General features: G+C 41.3%; 1 protein-coding gene across 2 annotated transcripts; it reads right to left on the bottom strand.

The window, feature by feature from the left end:
• Nucleotides 1-2,532: 2,532 nt before the first annotated feature.
• Nucleotides 2,533-20,117, bottom strand: fgd5b (FYVE, RhoGEF and PH domain containing 5b). 2 transcript variants are annotated; one of them, XM_076111007.1, is made up of 21 exons: nt 19,673-20,117; nt 15,983-18,551; nt 12,888-13,041; nt 12,357-12,415; nt 12,213-12,243; nt 11,544-11,695; nt 11,294-11,450; nt 9,578-9,668; nt 9,408-9,458; nt 8,909-8,967; nt 8,178-8,249; nt 7,898-7,966; nt 6,442-6,525; nt 6,110-6,189; nt 5,871-5,967; nt 5,591-5,728; nt 5,334-5,436; nt 4,602-4,738; nt 4,334-4,459; nt 4,018-4,172; nt 2,533-3,544 (listed from the first exon to the last, which is right to left on the bottom strand). In XM_076111007.1, the coding sequence occupies exons 1-21, from the start codon at nt 19,680-19,682 to the stop codon at nt 3,508-3,510; spliced, it is 4,431 nt and encodes a 1,476-aa protein (XP_075967122.1). In that variant the 5' UTR covers nt 19,683-20,117; the 3' UTR covers nt 2,533-3,507. The 2 variants fall into 2 exon arrangements, with proteins under 2 accessions (XP_075967122.1, XP_075967123.1); XM_076111008.1 differs by having other exon boundaries at nt 9,578-9,665.
• Between the last annotated feature and the right edge of the window lie 1,704 nt (nt 20,118-21,821).

Here is a 21,821-nt window from a genome sequence, read left to right as displayed (position 1 = left end):
ACTTACTTACTTGTTTTCTATTTGTACATGTTCATATGTGCAAATAAACGAATAAAACATAAAAGTATCCGCCTTTAAAAAAAGGCAGATGAAGAAATACAGTTGGACACATGAGATTGTGTACAAAGAGGATAGGTAATTTTGGGCAAAGCATGCCAAGGCTTTATGATTAGTAATTTTGATAATAAAATAATAAGGAAAGCTACACTGTTTTTGGAGTCACTAGCAGAGCCAAGACTCTTTAATTCAAGTAGGCAGCAGCACTGTTGGTATCTCTCTGGCGGTGATGCTTCTACAGCATATACCCGCTCTTAATCCACAGCCTCTTTATTTGATACTGTGTTGTTTTTAATGATAAGCACAATGTTCAGCCATAAGAAAACATGGTCACTGAACACAATAATTCAGCATTTTAGGTAGTACACTAGAGTCAGATGAGAAGATTGATGACACACTCATATCTGTCCATTGAATATGAAGCTACATTGTAGCTTAGCATAATAGTAGAAATAGAAATAGTCCCGTACAACACAACTTGTCAGATTAAACAAGACAACATGAAACATGTTAATAAATGAGCCTTAGAAGTCCACGTAGGCAGCTTATGTTACCTTTGGACAGAGCCAGGCTAGATGTTTTTCCCTATTTCCGGTATACATGCTAAGCTAAGCTAAGCAGCTGCTGCCGCTAGCTTCATATTGGATGGACAGACCAGAGTTATCAATCTTTTCATCTAATGCTCGGCAAGAAAGCTATTAAGTGTATTTCCCAAGATATCGGACAACACGCTGGCTAACTTTGTCTTGGCTCAAACACTTAAGACAAATTTTCATCCCTCAGTGACAACTGATGGCCCTGCTGACACGTGTTTACACTTCTCTCTCTCTCTCTGCAGGAAGTTGCAGATGACAGAATGGTTACAGGAGAATATAGAGCACGATGCAGACTCCATGTTTAGGCAACAGGGATAATAAATGTTCAGTCGGAGGTGCAGAGTGTACTGAAGGCTGTGTGTTTCTCTGTTTGTCCTGTTGAAGGAGAGTGGGCTATTTAAAGCTTTAGGGGAGGTGGAATAGGTGCAACATTGACTTGACAGTGTAGGCTGCAAAGAGTTTGCAAAGTGGGACATAGTGTGTCCCTCTATTCTTCCAGCCCCTCCACATCTTTTTTTCTCTCCCTCTCCCCATCTGTTAAAGGCGCAGAGAGACACAAGACAAGGTGCAAACCCAGAAATGTCAAGTGGACGCAGCTATTTTCCCATACGTCCTACTTCTCAGTGTTTTTTTTTTTTTAAATCTCAAGCTCTTATGTAATTAAGTCCTTACTTTTCCCCTGAGGATCTGCCGCCCACACAACTATGAAAGATGAGACTGCATGCTGTTGTAACTCACGACGTCAACACAAACACTGCATTACCTCCTCTAAACTAAAAATGGCCAGAAAGTTTGTTGCACACAACTCTTGCTGTCAGAGCATAGAAGGTATAAGAAAAAACACCACAGAGGAAGTTCAACCCAGAAAACTATTTCAGCTTCTTTGGCATCAGCTTTTAATGACTCCTGAGGCTGAGCACAAATAACAGAGCTGAATGCATCCGACCTTATTGAGTAGGCTGTGTGTGTACGATTGATTATTTGTTGCTCTCTGTATTGCTACTGCCTGCAGCGATATGAAAGTAAGCTTGGATTATGACACTGTTGCTGCCCCACTGTAAAAAAAAAAAAAAAAAAAGTTTTATGTGCAACTGGACTTGTAGTTTTAGTCTCGTTAATGATGTAAACAATTTCCTGTTTCTTGCTGCTTTGTTATGACCAGAGAAATCAAAAGTAGCAGTATGGTAAAAATATAAAAAAAACATTAATATTTAAATCAAGTAGCTACATTTTACACACAGCACTGAACCACAGCCGATGTTATTCCACCAGAAGGACTCGGAGAGAAGGAACAGCTGCAGGAAGTGTGGGATGATAAATACTTTAAAAAACTGTAACTTGGAATGAATTTGTGTATTGTGTCAACACCAACAGCAACTGAAGGAGAGAAAGCACCACTAGCTAAAAAGGTGAAGCGACTGAGGAGGGAGAAACAGAATTGGGGCTAGAGTAGAGTGATGAATGGTCCGTCCTCTATGTAGGACGAGGTGTCTGCAACTTTTCAGGAGCCCCAGAAAGCAAACTTTCTGCCTAATATCATTCTGGGTCAGGAAGCCTCGCGGGGAGACGAGAAGCAGGGCAGTCCTGGCCTTTCTTTGGCCGTGCAGCACACTGGTCCGCACATCACTCAGTCCCCGGTGTCTTCCCGATCTGCTCAAAATGCGATCTGAAACACTTCATCAGATCAGGCCACATATGGATGACATGTCAGTGCAGACTCATATAAGAAGTGGTCCATTTTGAATGTACATTCTGAGCGCCATCAGCAAGGACACAGTGACAGGAAGTCAATGACAGCCTGTTGTGTTTTAATGTTTAGTCACCTGCCCTCTAAAGGACATGAGGAGGATAAAGAGAAAACACAGACAGACTGTTTCCATCGTTAAAGCCTTTTACTTGATTTGAAAATAACAGTGTTAGAAATTCAAAGTTAATAAATGCAGATCAGAGAACCCAGTGAGTCATGGTTCAGTGCAGGGCAACAAAATCTGCACACAACTGGATGTGGAGTCTTTATACAAATACAATATACATTGCACTTGTTTTAGGTACTTCAAACCATAAACAACATTGTTTTAAAAGTACAGTAGCTGAGGATCTTGGCCTCTATGATGGAGGTACACTCATATTTCTTTTTCAGGTTCATTCCTTTTTATATCAGTGCAAAAAAAAAAAGCATAGAAACTTATTCACTGTCAGAGCCATCTCCAACAATACAGTGCATGTCGACGCTACAGACACTTCTATACATATAAAATGACTAATTCTTTATACAGCCTGTGCTTCAAAGTATTAGTCACATTAAGATGCATTTAATCCAGTGTAAAAACACATTTTTTTCAAGGCATTAACTATAATTTCTTTTTAGCCTCCCTTGGTGTGACAGTAAAATAACTGTGGTTAAAGTATTTGTCCAGTTATTTCTTTGTCATTTTTTAATTATTTAAAATGTTGAAAGAAATAGTTGAAATCATAGATTTTCTTTCTTTTCCAAAAATCCATAATGTTCTCCGTGATTTGGAGGAATGTCGCTGATCAGCTGCTGGGGGAAATACAGGTCACATCAATGCAATGTTCCACACTGGCAGGTATCTGGGCCAATGCCTCTCGTGACTCTCAGCATCACACCTGCTGTAACAACAGGCAGGGGACACTGGAGGTTAACAAAGTAGGTAATCGTGTCCCTTCTCAAAGAACAAGATGTCTTCTCTTATTCAGTCCAGCCAGACAACTTGCAGACATAATCAAATATATTGTTTTCTTATTCCCCATTTTTCCCTTTTGGTTTCACAGTCTGTAGCAGAAGAAAGGCAGCAGATTTCCATTTTCGGCGATCCACCCAGAGTAACTTATCCTATAAAACTGTGGCTTCCTCCATGGCATTTACCCACCTGTATGAACAGAGGATTTTACATTAGGAGAAAGACAGCATAAAATGGAGGAATTTCAGTCTGCTTCACCTAAACTGCGTCTTTCAGCAGGACATATAGCTGCATTATTAGGTGAGCTAATATTATAGAGTGCTCCTGAATTTGTAAAATGATTTTAGTAGTATTTTGTCCGAGAGGAGTTAGTACTACTAACTTTATTTTTGTAAACTCCACACTTCTGCTGCTGTTCAGAGAAAACACTGAAACTCAACACATTTGGTGTTGATCATGTTTCCAGTTAAGTCAAGAATGACAGTCATCTGTGGGTCAAGGAAAACTATCCAAAGTGAAAATAAATTTAAAAACGTGACTGTTTTTCTTATTTTTTCCCCGCAGACAGCAACTTATCAGTAAAACCCTGTTGGTCATCAGACTAAAATCTTTAAATTGTCAATCTCTATAAAGATATTGAAACAAGGCTTCATGCTTCTCACCTCTGGGCTGTGTAGTTGTCCTCAGCTCTAAAGGAGTAATACAAAGTGTTTTTGTGGTAAAGCTGGAAGATGTTGGCCTCCTCCTCTCTCCCCTGCATGTCAGGTAGCTTCACTGTGAAACCCAGTAGAGGTAAACTCTCAGATGCTACTTTCTCCTGCAGAATTTTTCAGGGGAACAGAAATGGATTATAAGATGAGGAAAATGTGGGTTTTTCAGCACTTTAAGTCATGATGGCTATAGACCTCACTGTGTAAAGTCTGTTTAAGTGTAAATATGTGTTGTTCAGGTTTAAGGGGAGTGCATGTTTCCCCTCACCTCTTGGACTCGGTAGGTGTAAAGCACCTTGTCTCTTAGGAGGAACCACAGTCTCTTCCAGTTCCTCTTGCTCGTCTTGCTGCGCTGCAGAGTGCCACTAATGGAGCCTTCCTCTGACACCGTCACCTGCACAAAGTAGGAGCAGGAAGGGACAGATAACTATCTATGTTACTTACAAAACATGTCACAGCTGTTGCTCCTATGATGATCAACTATTCAGTGATCTGCACTGTGCAGTGAACATGGCCCTCTCATGTTGCAGGCGTACCTGGGTGAAGGAAGCGGTGCCTTTCCGATGTCTCCAGATGTTGGGAGGATGAATGTTTTGGAACACAGCAGAGAGAGGACGACTGGAGCGGTTTGGACGAGGGCTACTCTTACCCGACAAAGCAGACACGTCTCCCCCTGCAGAAATATACAATTGCTTTTTTATCTCAGCTGAGGACGATACTATAACACTGACAAACTAAGTAACATGGCAGGTTACTTGTGCACCTTGGTGGCCGAACTGCACTGCAGCAGAGGCTTTGTATTCAAGTAACAATGTTTTTTTACACAAACGTGCTATAAAGGGGAAATTACTTCACAAATGAAACTCAGCTTCAGTTTTGCACTTTTCATACACGCATACGACACAAACTGGAGTCTAACTTCTCACAACCCACATGTGCAACCCATTTAAATCAGTTAAGTATATTTTTGTTTGGGCTTGTTTCATACACTTTACATGATGCTTATCCTGTACTCGGTGTTCCTTCAGCCAAACAGTACCCATGTCTTACTTCTACTTTTCCTTTTTGTACTACTTCCTCTATTTTAGTAATCTATTTCCCGTAAAATAAATCTATTTGTCCAAAATCTGCAAGCTCTGTCTGATTATTTCAGTCCATTTTACGTGGGGCATAAGAATAGCAATACTAAATGTGTGGGCTGATAAGCAGACTGACAATCAAAGTGATCCGTTAATCATAAAAAACATATTCAAGCAGAGCTTCCCCACCTCTCTTCTTCAGATCATTGTAACAGTGATCACACACTTTGGCCATCCGGTCTTTCATGTATTTCAGTGGATATCGGTTCCTGGAGCAGCTCCGACAAACAATCTGTGTGAAACAACATAAATTCACCACAGGGACACTAAAAAGAACATACTCTTTCAGCACACTCACAGCTCCCAGCCAAAGACACATTTTGTTGCATCTCCTAACAGATATTAATGTCTTATAGAGCACTGTGTTGTAGTTGTGTGTGACTCACTCTTCCGCAGCCATGGCAATGGTGTCTACGGAGAGTGAGGCTGAAATCTGAGGTGCAGTTCATGCACATCATCACTTGTGAGACTGGAACAAGCGTGGGGGCTTTCTCTCCGAGAGTCAGACGCAGACGATCTCTGGCCTGGAGCAAACGCACAGAAACACACTAGAACACACTGCAGAAATTGATGTCGATGACTTATGACATCCATCTCAATCCGGTTGGATGAGGATGAGCACGACTGAGGAAAAATGATTAATACAAAGAGGCAGAGTTTGCTCACCTCTCCTGAGCAGCTGTTGAATGCTACAGATCCCCTGACATGTTCAGTCACAGTGCGGCTCAGAGTGTAAAACCAGTCCTCTCTTTCAATGAAGGAACTGCAAAAGGCACACTACACTACTGAGTAAAAGAATACTCAAGGCTCTACTTTCACTAGTTAGTTTTAAGCTTTTTTTTAAATCACTGCCATTATTAGCTATTAGTCATTATTCAAACAGGACACAGTACAGTGTCACCCACCTTGCAGACAAAGTGATGGAGATGTCTGTTCCTTCAATCCTCAGTGCATTTTGGACATTATCCACGATGGGTTTACTGACCTGAGAAATCAGTAAGATCATAAATCAAAGAACAGGTCGTAAAACCTTTCAGTCTAAAGAACAGCAAATTGTTTTATTCTCACATTCTCTGTTAACTGCAAACAAGTAAATCATTTAATTAAGAAAACATATGGCTGTAGATGTACACATGTACTGCCAGCTTTAATTGCATATAAACTCCGTGGGAATTTGATGTGAAACATGGTTAGAAATCAAATCAATCAATTAGGCAACTTAATGAAAGACTCTGACCTTCAAGCCAGTGAGTGGCAGAGTATTCTTTAGTCTGTATTTCCCGTCCTGCTGAGGGTAGGTGTACAGCAGCACATCATTCATCTGACAACAGACAGAGATAACGCTCATAATTCACAGAGAACAGCCAAGTAAACGCCGATCAGAGAACATGTTGAAAGGACAAAATAAAATGGCACAGACTTCATCATTCATGTATGTGCAGAAATTCTCCAGTAGGTGACACTCTACTACAAAACTTGAGTTGATGAGTTCACACAGTTGATTCACTTAATGGGTAACAATTCAAACCAAACAAAATTGTGTGTATTTTTTCTCTTATTTTTATTAGGGTGATGTACAGTCACACCATTGTCCATTCCACACAGTACAGATCTCTAATGTTAAACACAAAACCTGAAATTAATCTTCCCATCCATATAAAAATGTGCTTATTTAGTTGGATGTTTGAGCTTCACTGTGCATAATGATGTATGTGCAGAGTTTGACACTAGAAGGCTGTTTTCACCAAAGGGGGACATTTCATCCATGTGGGGGATCTATAAATTTAAAACCCCTACCTTGAATTTTTACGATCATACATGATTGAGATACTTCCGCAAATAGATAACAAAGTAGTTGAAATCAAACTGGATCATTAATCTCTGTATCACTTTTTTGCTGTGTGTTTAAATACTTTTTTACGAGACTAGCTGCTCCTGCAGACTCTTTTTATTATGCTGTCTCCAACATTAATAATAGCCGATAACACGTGATCGGAGTCTGGGTGGATAAACTGGCAGGATAAAAGTAACACAACGATGATTACCAACATTCCTCCAGAAGAGACATTTACGAGCTTTTTTTAGTGTCGAGCCCAGACCACAAATTTCAAAAACGCCACAGGAGGGAAAAGCAATGCACTATGATGATGCCCTATGGATAATTTGCAAAGGCGTTTAATTTTCTAATCTTTCTTGATTAAAACATTTCAAGGCTATCTCTATGTTGTGATTTATTCATACAACTTTATCGATTACATCCTTCTCCCCTCTTTCTACATCCCAGTTTCCTGTAGCATGATCTTAGTCAGCTGAACACATGTTCTATAGTAAAGGTGCTGAAGACACATCAAACTAATATTTAACTGACAGAATTAAAGTCATAAAATTGAACAGGAGGCACACATGGATAAGGGGCTGGTGTTGACCTTCCCTCTGCTGTCAGTAAAGAACTGGCGCAGGAAGTAGGCATTCAGAAACATCCTGCCAGGAAACCCTGCTCTTAATAGCTCAGTCTGGACATAGAAACACTGCAGACAAAAAAATACATGACTCTTCATTTTACACAGTGATGCCTTAGGAACGCACTGTGGTCATTGTACGAAATGAAGCAAATAAAAAAGATAATAAAACTTAGTATGACAACTGGCACATGTCTGTTAACTTAAAAACTACAAACAGGAAGCAGTGGTTACCAGAAATAGATGGCGGGGCTGGTGACTCTTCCTGCTGACCTTCATCAGGGTGCCCTCCTTCACAAAGACCTGATTAAAACAGCAAATACACAGTACCAAATTGAACACTTAACAAGTCTACTGATCATGACACCCAGAGGCCATCTGCAATTATTATTGTTGTTTTAAAGCCTGGCCGGCTGGGGATTCCCAGCTGAATGATTGTGTAAAGGGCACACAGGGTGGTGCATGGCAGACAGGGTGGGCTGGCAAGGAAACAATGCTGTTATCTGAGTCATACCCTGCCCGGTTGCAGCAGATCCCGCAGGCCACGAACACTGTACTCTATGTTGACCAGACGCAACAAGTTCTCCTGAGACACACACACAGACAAAAGAACAAAAAGAGAGGGAGAGAAAATGAGACAACAACAAAAGAGAAATGATGAAAGAGTCCATTAACCGTCATTTTCCTGTAAACCCCAAACTATTTTCTTCTACTTGGCTATTTCACGGTACGTCTCTTTGTTTTAGACATAGTTATCGCCTGGATCAGACAGGCATGTTCTCTTTAGAAAGAGCCACATTATTTAGAAACGTCATTATTTGGCATGCGGCTCTAACTAGATCTACTGTAGCCATCAAAACCAGTACAGCATTGCTTTGAGCTAGATGCTAACAAGCGCTCAGTGGTAATGGTAACATTCTGATGGATAGTAGTCATCTCAGTTGAGTGTGTTAGCATGCTTGCTAATCAGCACTGAGAACAAAGCTCGGGAGACTGTGGGTGTTTCCTGTGGGTGCTGTGACCATATGAGGCCCACAGAGGAAGAATAAAATAGAGTTGGACCTGTTGCTGCCCGAAAATTCACATTTCACAGCACATTCTGATTTTGATTGCAGGTTGTTTCTCAGCTGCCGGTTAAAGCCGTATCCCTCAATACTTGACCAATCTCAACCCACAAATATGATGTGTACTTCAGAAGGCACATGTTTGTTTGTTGGGTTCAAGAGTTTCAAACATGACACTCACCCCATGTTTCAAGCTGTCATTCACTTGATCTGCAATGTCAGACACTACGGCTACAGCAGCTGTAAAAGAACACAGAGAGGAATCAGGAAAGACACTTCATGTTAAGAAGTGAACAATGAATAATCATAGCTGATTAGATGTTCCTTTGTTCTTCTTCTCCATGTAGAAAGTCACCGAACATAAAACCTGAAATGAGAGCGTGGACGTGTCTGGACTGGGGTGGCTTCCTTATTGGAGATAAGAGATAGTGTTGCTGCATCTGGCCTTCTCATGAATTACTCATTACAATCTCCACACAGAAGAGGGCTGAAATGTCTGCCTGGTGGGTCTCCACCACAAACTATATAATCTAGGTTGGCTCTCTTAATGCCGTCTTTCCATGCCAATGTGAGCAAATAAATTCCCTGCACACACAGAGTCACAAACACAGGCCAGTGATGCTCTCCTGTCAGTAACTACCTCTGTCCACACTGAGACCGCTGCTTTTTCTTTAAGGTACCTTGTGTGTCTTTATATTCCTTGGAATCGGGGGAGAGGTTGTTCAGGTAATCTGTAAGAGGAGTGGGACAAATAGAATGCCTTCTGAGAGTCCAAAATGTAACCACTATGAGTACAATGTATGTTTTAACCAGAAAAGATACTAAATCTTGTCCTTTAAACAAGACTCACCAGTGAGGAGCATGCGGTACTGAGCCACACGCACAATGACGTGCAACAGTTGATGTTTCAGAGACACTTTGTCCCCAGCTGGACTCTGCTGCTGAGACAAATAAAAAATAAAAACTTGAACATTTTCACTGTATAACTCCTGCACATTAAGGCCAAATGTACATGAACTGTGGCCAAACAACATTTTAGGTTATTTAAAACAGTCAAGGGATCTCACTGGGTGTATACAAAACTTTGGTAAAGAAAATAAAAGTTGCACTGAGAAGCAAATTATACAACAGCACTGGAGCTTTGAGCAGAATCGCCCCTAATATTTTAAGTGTGAACAAGGGCCAACAACACTCAGCACGGTGTCTGGCAGGATAACGAGTGTGTGTTTGATTGTTCGTATGTGTGCATGTGAAAAGACAGCAATACTGCATGCCTAACACCCTCTTTTTCAATAATCATTTCATCGATAATTGGTAATCTCTCTCTCTCTCAGACACACAGTCATAATATTATGTTATGGAGCTTTGTTTTTTTTAGTCCATCTGCATGTTCAATGCAACAATCAGATTTTGAACAGATTTATTTCAAAAGTGTGGAAAAACTATTTTGTCACCAGAATATCTTAAAATTAAAAACTCATTTAAACGTTGGTGCTATTTAATCGGACAGAGAAAACTGCAGCTCTGCAAGGACTTGCTACCAAGTCTTCTCCTTAGTGGTCTATAAAATGGAAAATATTGAAAACATTCTTTTGTCCATCGCTGGGTAGTATTTGAATGTTGCTCTGTTAAGCATACTGTTATATATCCTATTTTTTATGTTTAATATTTTTAACATATAATTACATTTAATAGCTTCTCTAGATGACTGGCTTTAAAAACACTGCCTTGTGTGTGTTCATTCACTTGAGGCCATTTATAGCGCCACACTAAAGTGCATTGTTTGAATATGTTGGGAAATTCAACCTACATCAATTTTAAGATCCCCTTGTTTTAAATGAGACGTTCAGTGGTTAATTGTTGTTCTCAGTGGCTCATGCCGAACATATTAGTTCTTAACATCCAAACATGTGGTCTATTTTTCCTTTGGGTGTCATGACGGTCTCTTTTAACTGCCAGGAACACTGTGTAGTTGTTGCTCTAAATTAAATCACTACTTTTATTCACTTAGCTTTCTGCCTTTAGCTTGAACTTTTCAAGGGTTTACATCTTTTGCTTTCAGTCACAAGGTCTCTCTTCTCATACACTTAGTCATCGCCATCTCTGCTACCACAAAACACATACTTCATCTTTGTCATTGCACACAAATACACACACACACACACACACACACACACACACACACACACACACACACACACACACACACACACACACACACACACACACACACACACACACACACACACACACACACACACACACACACACACACACTAAACTCTCTGATAAGAGATAAAGCGCAGAGATAAGTAAAGCTCTTGATAAGTATCAGATATATGAGGTTGAAAGCAAAGTTTCCCTGTTGTTTTTTATCAAAACCTCTGTAATTTTTCACCACCTTGTCAAGTGTTTTCTATTAAAATATCTCAATTATTCCAAACGTCCCCAGTAGTCCTCTGTTTTCTTGTTGTTTACTCATTTAAGCAGGATTGCATTATGTGTTGCATTATGTGTTGCATTACACGTTGTGTGTTTAGAGTTAGGGAAGCACTTTAGGTCTGACCTCAAACTGGTGAACAATGGCTGCAAAGGCAGGTGAAGCTCGGCAGCTCTCCTCCAGCAGGCTCATACTTCGATCGTAGTGGCCGATATAGGTGGTGAAAACCAAGAACTCTGCTTTTCTGGACAAGTAGATGTCTGCGATCCTCTGGCTCTCCTCCCTGAATGATGGAGAACCAGAGGTGAGAGCGTGGAAGGTAATTCATTTTTAGTTGTATAACATATGTGTTCATGCGTCTGCGCATCATTCTCACCAGTGTCGGATCCGATTCTCCAGCTCACTGAGGATTCGGCGGTGCAGGGTGTAAACATCAGGCAGCTCGTTGAGAATTTCTCGAAGCCTCTCTTCGTCCAAGACAGGATCCCCCTCGTCCCCAACTGCTGTCCCCACTGCTTCCCGAAAGTCCTAACATACAGGCGAACTCACAATTTCACTGAAGTCTGCATTTCTCTCGTTTTTCCTTCCCCTGTATTCGCAATAGTGTAACAAGATAAGCTTATATATATCAAATCTCATCATTAATCAAAATATTGGAGCAGTGTTGGTCTATGTCACCAGATTAATCCCCACACCAGAGACATACATCTTGGAAAGAGAAGTGTTCCTCCCTCATTACCTGATAACTGCTGTGGTGGAGCTGCTCAGAGGCCAACGGATCAGACTGTGTTTGTGGTGTGCAGTTTGTAAATGAGAAGGTGAAGAGTGTCGAGCAAGTGTTTCTGAAAATGAGCAATTGTGCTCAGTGAACCTACTCTGGTTAAATAAATACATAAATAGCATTTAATTAAAGGTAATTCATGCAGAGCTCAGCCTCCTGCTACCTGGAGTCAAAACCGCTGCCATTCCCTCCCACAGATAGATACATACATGAGAATTATATTACAATAGTAAATTAAAAAAAGAATATAGATGCATCACTCACTTCCTGGAGGAGCTTGAGGGCTTTCACGTGTCTGTGGACAGAGAAAAAGAAACACCATCAAACAGGAAGGCGAAGGGAATCTGATTTGTTTTGACCGCTTAGACGAGATGTTTGATAGAAGGAATTATTTTACATGTAACTTACAATCTCTCTGTATCCACCAGCTCTTTAGCCACGTAAAAGGCTCTGGATCGGCCGTCAGGCTGAAAACAATCATATTATTTACTTGTAATAAGCCCAGGGGTTAGGAAGAGATGAAGCATTTATGGCACCGGTTCAATAAATCACTTTTCTACATCGTCTCCAAGTGGCACTCATCATCTAAATAATGAGGATAGCCTTGTAGTAGCCCATTAACCTCCATTAACCCACATTAAAATCCTGGCTTGTGTGGGCAATTTTGCAATTGCCCAAGGTCAAAACAGTTTACTTTGTTTTATTTTGTTTTTTTCTTCAAATATGTCATTATTTCTAACTACCAGTTGGAAAAAGGTGACACAAAACAAATTAAATCATTTAAAACTTTTAATTAAAGCAAGGCTAGTGGCTAGTTTTTTTTTTTTTTATATCATGCAGGATATTAAAATATCACAACGGGTATCTAAAATTCTAAAACATGTATAAATATTTATTTCCAACTCTGCACAAATTCAACACACATTTGTCAGAACTAACCTGTCTGTCATAAATGCTGTCTGAACCTCCCTCTTCCTCCTCAGAGGTGCGTCCTTGGTCTTCTTCAGCCGTCGTCTCTCCCCCGACATCACCCACTGAGACAGTCTTTGGAGCAACAGCCACCGAGCACACATTGTAGGCTTCTGTATAGGCACTGGTGAGAAAGAAGGGATGCCGTGGTGAAATATAGCATACAGACAATAAATGCATACAGTAAGTAGACAGATAATTATAAAGGCTGAGGGTCAAGCTGCAAACATCTGAGTCTGAGTAATACATTAGAAAACCTTGACTGTGTAGAAGACTAAATGCATCTTTTGTAATAATTCAACACTGACTGTCTTAAACCTCAAAGTCCTGCATTACAATTACCAGGTCTAGTCCAGTGGTTCCCAACCTTTTCAGCCTGTGACTCCTATAATGAAGTACTGACTATTTGTGACCGCTAATGATGACGTTATGGCCTTGGAAAAAAAACAAAGTTCTTAAAAGACAATTAAATGTTCTTCTTTCTTTTGAGCCCTTGGTTGGCCATTGGTAGACTGTATGCCTCACTGGTATTATAATATGTACTGTGTTCCGTGCCCAAACCTTTATTCATGACAATAAATCAGATGAATTTAATTTAACCGTCTAAGCCATCTTTATAGTCCTCTATGGTCATCTGCATTGAAATATCACTATAATAAACATATTCAGCAAAAGAAGAAAATGTGAATAGATAAAACATTGCCGATCTTGAGAGCCCAGTAAACTGATCCTGAAAGGCCTGCAGTGACAACTGTACCCAACCAGGGACGCATATCGGTATTTTATGCTACGAGATTCTCTTCTGCAGGGAGCCCAAATGAATATGCTAATGTCTGCGGCTCAATTGGGAGAGTAAGCTATGCAAATAAAAACACATCCTTAACTTACAGTAGTGATGCAGTCGTCCTCTCTATGTGACCAATTGCCTTGCCAATGTGTCTGCCATGTTTCACTCCAAGCACCAGTGGATTTTAACCCCACTGAGATGCAAATTAGCTACGTATGAAGAACATATGTGAGCAGTTCAGATCTCTGCATCACACACATTAGAGCTGCATGGCCCATTACTGCTCACTGGATCAAACTCTGGATGAGATACCAGAGGGTGTTTGAACCACAAATTACTTACACGGTTCTTATATTAGGCTTTTATATCACCCCACAGGAACTGCCTCTGTCACTTCTCACAGTCCTGCTATGTTGTATAAAGGCTCAAGGCAAAATCTATGGAGATAAATTTCAGAAGGAGATAAAAAAAAAAGTATCCATTTTCATTTTGCCTCAGGTTCATCTGTGAGCCTCTTTGTCCCGGTGATAGCAGTGATGGGGGCAAACGACCTCCAAACTACGATCTGCTAATATTGCCCCTTCAGGCTACCGCAAAACTTACTGCCTCAACCACCGACTCTTGTCCATCCAGATATCTCTTCGCTGTAATAACAGGCACTGTATCCACTGGAAGTGTGGAAAATGACAATCATACCATAGTCTGTGTTCAGTACTAGCATAGACAGCTCAGGTTCTTACATAGAGGCATGTTACCTTTACAGTTGTGTATTTTGCAACGGAAAAACAAAGATCTAAAAACTAGCTTTTGCTTAATGAGGCGTCCGATGATTTCTAATATTTGTTACTGTTAATGGCTGTCAGCCTCCCCTCTTCACACGCACTCAAAGAAAGTGAGACGGGAGAAGAAGCTTTGGCTGTCTGGAAGGAGATATCAGTCAAATCTTCAGTTCGGACATTTGGCTTCCTAAAAAAACCAAGCAGTACTGGGATGTATGTATCTAGATATTTTCTGTGGGAGGAAGTTAAACAGGTCATAATTCCATTTCTAGTATCTATTTTATATTGATGTGAAAACATCTCCTTCATACAACTTATTAGAGTTTCTCGCCAAAACTACATTTTACAAGATTACATTTGAACACATCATTATAACGTTGTAATTTACAGTTTGGAGTTTGAACGCACCACAATTCTCAATTAAAATGAAGATGTTGTATTTATTAGTGTGTGTTGAGTACTTAAGGAAATACAAAAGATTACATTGTAATATCAAACTAAATTTCTGTCTTTCCAGTATATTAGAGCCTTTGTGGTACATGTCTTTTTGCACACAGCCACAGTGGTATACATCATGAGAGGGAAGCACTGCAGTAAACAACTGCTGACTACAGAACACACTGAGATTTTATCTCAGCCTGTTGTTTCTGACTGGATAGAGAAGAGCAATGACTCCAAAATGCCCTCACTATTAATCATCCTGAGCGGCCTGTATGATATGGGTACAGCCAACAGGAATGCAGGGGGGATGGGTAAATGTCAGCACAGCATGGCTGATCATACCAACAAATAACACTACAGCAGGGAGGCGAGAGGCTCTACCTACAGCACCAACACATGGGCCCATTTTCACAACTAAAGAAATGATCTATGAATGAAACCAGCCTGCTTTCACTTAAATCTGAAGATACCACCCCCACCTCCAACACCACCTCCAGCATTTCATTCTCTACCACCCAACATGCCCCAACAACACACGGACACCACAGCTGAGGCTTAGTACATATCACTGCATAGCAGGGAAGCTACTGCACTGTCCTCCCTACCACTGATCACCACTTCCATGTCTGCTGTGATGGCAGCGTCAGGGGACTCAACATAATAAATAGTTATAAATCCTCCTCCCCAGGGGCATTGTTAAACCCACACAGTGGCCGAGCAGTAATAAAAAAAAGCCTTGTGCTCAGTGTAAAACATCACTAATATTATGTCCAGCTGCATCAATCTATGTGAACACACACATGCACACAGACACAGGTTTTAGCCACACTAGCGACATGGCTCTATGGATGGTAATGTCAGCCGGTCGGTCCTTTTGTCCAAACTAAAATATGTCAATAACTATTGGAGGGACTTCCATGAAATTGTGTACAAATGTTGTTCATATGCCCCAGAGGATGAATACCAAGGATTTTGGTGATACCTAGACTTTCTCTCTAGCCCTATCATGATTAGTTTAGGATTTCCAGACTCAAATTTGTAGACTCTTGTTTACATACCTTTCTGTTTCCTGTTCAGGTGACTGTGTTGTATTCTTGAAACCAGGGAGGCTGCTCATGTCCACGTAACCGTCAGTGTCATTGGCAGAGGACAGCACCCGACTGGGACGGTCAAAGAAGTCTGTGAACGGCGCCTGGTAGACGGGCCTCCGCTGTGGGACCTGAAGGTTCTCGTAGTCCGAGCTGATGGCGGGAACATTCTCATAGTCTGAGGTATCTGCGTTGGGGAAGGAGATGGAGCGAGGCTTGGTCAGGGGAAGAGGTGTGAAAGGCACACGGGAGCGTTCCTCAAAGGACTCAACCCGGACGACATTGCGATTGAGAAAGGCCACAGAGTTCCCTTTTCTTTTGCTTTCCTTGTAGAGCAAGAAGGAGGAGGTTGGCTCTGATGAAACATGAGGTTTACTAGCAGAGCGCGAGTTGAGCTGTGGAGAGCTGCCGATGCTGCGTCTCTCTAGATCCAGCAGTCTGCTGGGCGTGTGGTGGTTGGAGTCTGCTGAGGACTTAAACAAGGACGGGTTCACATCTACCGGCTTGCTCTCTGATTTCCGCCTAAATTTAAGCATCAGGAAACGCTTAATGGAGGATTTCTTTTTCCTGTTTTTCTCAGACGAGTCTCCTTCGATGAAAAGCGAGGGGGAACTCTTTGTGATGGGTCTCTTGGTGATGTAGGCCAGCTGAAACGGAGGAGGGATATCCACTACAGATGTCGGTGTGGACAGGCCACTAGATGACAGCGGCGAGCACCGTGAGAAGCTTCCAGATGAACAAATGGCGCCTCCCTGTCTTGGGGATCCATCCCTGTAGCTGTAGACACCCAGAGGCATGTCCTGTCCCTCCATAGAGATGGAGCGCGGGTACAGGGACAAATAGTGGGGTTTGCTGTAGCTCTTGTGCCGCGTTGAGCTTATCATGGGGCTGCTGCTCAGTGCAGGTTGTCCAAATCCACTCATGTAGGGCCTCTGAACGAACTCCGCCACATTATTATTAATGCGATGTGCCAGTGAGCAGGAGAGCATCTCTGGTGTCCTCTTATGAGAAGGAAAAACATTTTCACCCTCTGAGCTGTGCCCTGGTTCCTCATAGACGTGCTCATCACTGATGTCCGGTTCTGTGTCAGTGGTGTCGTCCAGAAACGGCACTATGTGACCCTCCAGGTCTTCTTCGAAGACATCCGAGTCACTTGGAGAAAGCAGCTGGCTTTCCGAGAGAGAAGATGTCAGCGAGGTGTCCGTGTCTGTCGGCACTGAGATGGATACAAGCCTGAACCTCGGCTGGCAGTCCACGTGATCAAAAAAGGCCTCCGGTGTCTGAGCTTTGAGTTCTTCAGTCATTTTCAGATATGCTCTCACCTTATTTTCATCCCTGTTGTAGCTGCTGTACTCAAGAGGGTTACCAACCTCCACATAATCCTCAGAGGACACACACTCCGTTTGTCCATTTTCTGCTGTTTTCTCAAATTTCCCGGCTGATACTCCACTGCTGTTTACAGATGGAAGTGGACTCTGTGGTAGTCCATGAGCTTTGTTATTCCTAGATATCATCTCTCTGTTGATGATGTCCTCCGAGGAGACATAGTAAGGCTCATGAGTCGGATCATCCACCACAGCCACATGTCTCTTAGTTGTGTCACAGACCTGTTTCTGGTCTTCAGGTTTAAAGTCATAAAAACTAATGCTCTGTATGTTTCCGCCCCTTTCCTTCACTTCATGGCTACATTTAAACTTCAGGATGTTACAAGTGATGCCACAATCAGGAGCAGTTTCCTCTTCTTTCTCCTCTCCGTCTATGAGAAAAACTTGTTGTGTATCAGTGTCCTTCATGTGTCCATTGCTGATGAGACCAGGTTCATCTGTGAGGGACTCAGTTATATCATCTGCCGTACAGTCACCGGTTTCATCTTCCTTGATCTGGTGAGGTCCCTGCCTCTCCCTCATGTCTTGATTGTCAGCACAATAGCAGCCTGCCTCCTCATCAATGCTATTAACAGAGATGTCTCCCACTGAGAGGCCATCTGTGTCAGCCAGCGCCTCGCCTGCATCACAACCATCGGCATCCATGTCCTCAGTCACGTCTGTGTCAACCATCTCCACTGCGTCCTCAGAGTCAGCTGTGAGCCCAGCATCACTGACCCAAAGTGTGTCCAGGGAGTCCACCTCCTCTGTTAAAGCACTGTCAGTTAACCTCCAGTCCTCGTCCACCTTCTGAATCATGTCTTCTTCCTCTTCCTTTTCCTCCTCTGTCCCCCCTCCGTCCTCCGACCCCTGAACATTATTTTGTGGTGATTTGAGGATGTAGACGTTAAATTGTTTCTCTGCTGGCAACTCGTCTGCAACCACTTTGTTTAGACCGTTCTCTGTATCATGCTCTTCATCAACCTCGCCATCTGAATTTAGTAAGCCGCCATTGAAGCATCCTCCCTGGTTACCATTAAGCTCTGGTGTGACTTTAGGTTTTGGGGCTATAAAGGGTTTGGGACCCCTGGCTGCGGACATGTGAGGGGAGGGTAGCTTCAGGCTGGCGTGACAAACAAATCTTGGCTTTGGAGCAACAGAAGGCTTGGTGCAGTCTGAAAGAACAACAGGAAAAGGAAACTGTAAGATTACGCGCTTTAAAATAGCTTACAGGTCATTTATATTGTGTCCCTTTGACCTATCTGGTCAAAGATTCTAACTTTATACATTATAAAATTTGAATAGTGTGTGTAATAGTCACATTTAGATGATTATTATCATGTGGTCGCAGTTTGACCATTTTCGGCACAAAATGCGGAAAATATTTGTCTGCATCTCGCAAATCTGGCAACCTATGAAATGCAACTAAGCTGGAAAACTTTCCAAATACTTTCCAGAATTAGCTACTCAAACAAAAAAGAAGTTGATCATAAAATGACAAAATACTTTAAATGAGTAATGTGTGATTTCACATCCTTTGATAAAGAATTAAAAAAAAAATCGAAGGGAATTCCCTGGCTCACTTCCTGTGATTCAAGTTAGAGAAACCCCTCTCAGGCTGCCTTTACTTCTTTAAAGAAAATCTCATATACAGTGACAAAAAAAAGAACACATGTAATTCATGTATATATATATATATATATATATATATATATATATATATATATATATATATATATATATATATAAAACTAATGCACACCATTTGGTCACTTTCTGGAAAGAACCTGAATAAGCTATAAGGATAATTAGGCTCACCATACTACGTTTCTTGCAAACAACAATGAACTCAAGATTTGGCATAAAAGGCCAGTATCTACCCCCAAAACTAGAAGAAAAAAATAGTTTTTAAAAGAGTGCATTACCTGATGACTGCAATGTTTGCTTGAGTTTTTACAACAAAAAGAGCTCAATTGGTGCTAACTAACGCAGAAACCTCTTTATTCTACCAGAAAGGCATAAAGTGAATAATTTATCAACATAACACTGCCCTCTGCTCTGACATAAAGAAACACTGCGTTAAACACACTTTGGTTTGCTCCACACCCTGTTGCTACCAATGTATTCACCATCTAGCCTCTTCATATAAACTACAAAGTCATATAAGATAATACGAGACAAACTAAAACTCTATGTCCAGCTCGCTTAATACTCATTTACTCTAAATACATAAAATACCAAGCAGTGAAACAGAGGCTTTGGTTTCAAAACCCTTGTCGGTTCAAATAAATCTCACCTGTGTTCATTTTTGCGAAGCGACCGTCTCCAACATCTCGTCCACGAAATGTTGAATAACGTGTAAAAACGGAGCCAAACTCCGCTGAACTGTGCAAACAGAGAGTGAGTGAGTCTGACTGAACAGCAGCTCTGTCTGATCTTCCTCTGAGAGGGAACCCGCTGCTCAGCTGATCGCTTGTGCGTCTCACAGCGCGCAGGACGCGACTGGAAACCAAATGGAGAAAGGAAAAAAAAAAAAAGACCAGGATCCCTGTGCCACTAGCAGCAGGTCCAGTCAAGTGTTGGAAATGTTAACATCAGCCTTCAACTCAAGACTGATTAGCATTTATTATAGCAAAAAGGGAAATGTTACTGCTGCAGAGGAGGCGATGTCTATGTTTTGACCGTGGCAAAGTGAGTTACAGATCTATACATATTTCGGACATTTTCAAGAACAACCTTTCTTGATTATATACTACCTGTGAAACAACCTTTTGTGACAGAACTATACAGAAATAATTCCAATTTTTAATATATACAATATATTTTTATAAAGTGTTTATAAGTTCTAAATAACTGCTTTATTACTGGTAGATAAGTCGTTTACTATAGCCCAATGCCTTATAGATCGGTCATCATTAATAAGAATAATCCTTGATGGATTATTAATAAATTATTAATGGCTTACAGCTATAGTTGCACACTAAATGGCTCAATATGAGCATTTGCTGACGAACTACCAACATTAATTACTGTATTATTAGCAAATAGAAAGGATAAACACCAGGCAAAGGGATTTCCCAACCTGGCAACCGAAAAAGTTGTTCTTATTCATGGTTTACAGATAAATAACTAATTTATTTACCATGAACAAAGCCATTAGTTACAACTTTATAAGTTGTGCCTTATTAGAAGTGTAGAACCCAAATAATATGTTTTACTTTAAAAAACACAAGATAATATTACTTCCATTACATCAAAGCTTCCCCTCATGCTTTCCACAATTTCTGTCTGACGTTTAGATCGAGTCACGATTAGGTGAGAACAATACATTCTCAGATCCCTGTTGTTTCTGGATATTATCGTAAAGCTGGATGTCTCAGTATTACTGATCACATCTCATTAAGAAAAGCGTGTGATCTTAAATCAGCTCTCCCTTATTGATAAACCAGTCTTGCTTCCCTGTCTGATTGGTGCACAACAGGCTCTTTCTCTACATAACAGGAAACTGCTCTCCCTGTTTCCTGCACAACCCAACTTCACATCCTTCAGCTTATGGACATCATGCTCACATTTAACCCCTCTGTGAATTAAATGTGACTCACTGGGAGTGAAGTAAGGGAAGCTATTTTTACTCAGCTGATGGAGACTTATTACACTCAAACAATATCTGTGCTGTGTGTTACAGACTCAGTAGCAGCAAACAGGAGCATGAACATGGGGAGTGGCTCAGAGGGAGGATCAGTAGTAGGAAGAGAAAATAGGGAGTCAAGTCCCGGCCGTTTTGACTCCAAACACAACACATGAATCCATTTTATATTTGGTGCCATTCGCAATGGTAAAGGGACTGACCTCACACTTATAAGTTACCCATTTTTCAGGCCATGAAACATGATTAAATGTAATAACATACAGTGTATTACCAAATTGCTGTAATCCTGGCCAAACAGCACAGTGAAGAGTCTCGCTGTTAAACAGAAGCTTTCCCAAACACCAAGCAGAGGCTGTCTGTGCTTAAGAGTCCTCACAACACAATGATGAATAGTGTTTCCTTATGCTCTTATATGCATCACACGTTAAGGTCAAACATCAATCCAAGGAAATCTAGGCACATTAGTCCACAGCTACTGGCATAGGACTGCCGATATGTGTTGTGTCAAACCGTCTGTCCTACGTGACCCAATGCAAAACCTATAAACACAGTAACTCTTCCTAATTAATATAAACAGTGAGGTACCAGAATGCTTCTTTCAGTGTGCCGCTCTTGAGACTAAAAATAGGATTCTCACTAACAGAGTGTTCGGCTCATTGAAAAACATAATGTGGCTGCACCTTTGACCACCTTTTTGTCGGTGCAATAATTGTGTTTTCATATTGAGTCAATAAAGGGGAGGTGGGCTCTGCAGCCTGCAACACGAGAGGATAACATGACATGTTTTGGAATGAGG

This window comes from Anarhichas minor, unplaced genomic scaffold (assembly GCF_050575085.1).
Source record: "Anarhichas minor isolate MPS153535 unplaced genomic scaffold, ASM5057508v1 ptg000043l, whole genome shotgun sequence".
Taxonomy (NCBI): Eukaryota; Metazoa; Chordata; class Actinopteri; order Perciformes; family Anarhichadidae; genus Anarhichas; species Anarhichas minor.
Note: the sequence above shows the minus strand (reverse complement) of the source record. Positions and strands in the feature narration are given on the sequence as shown.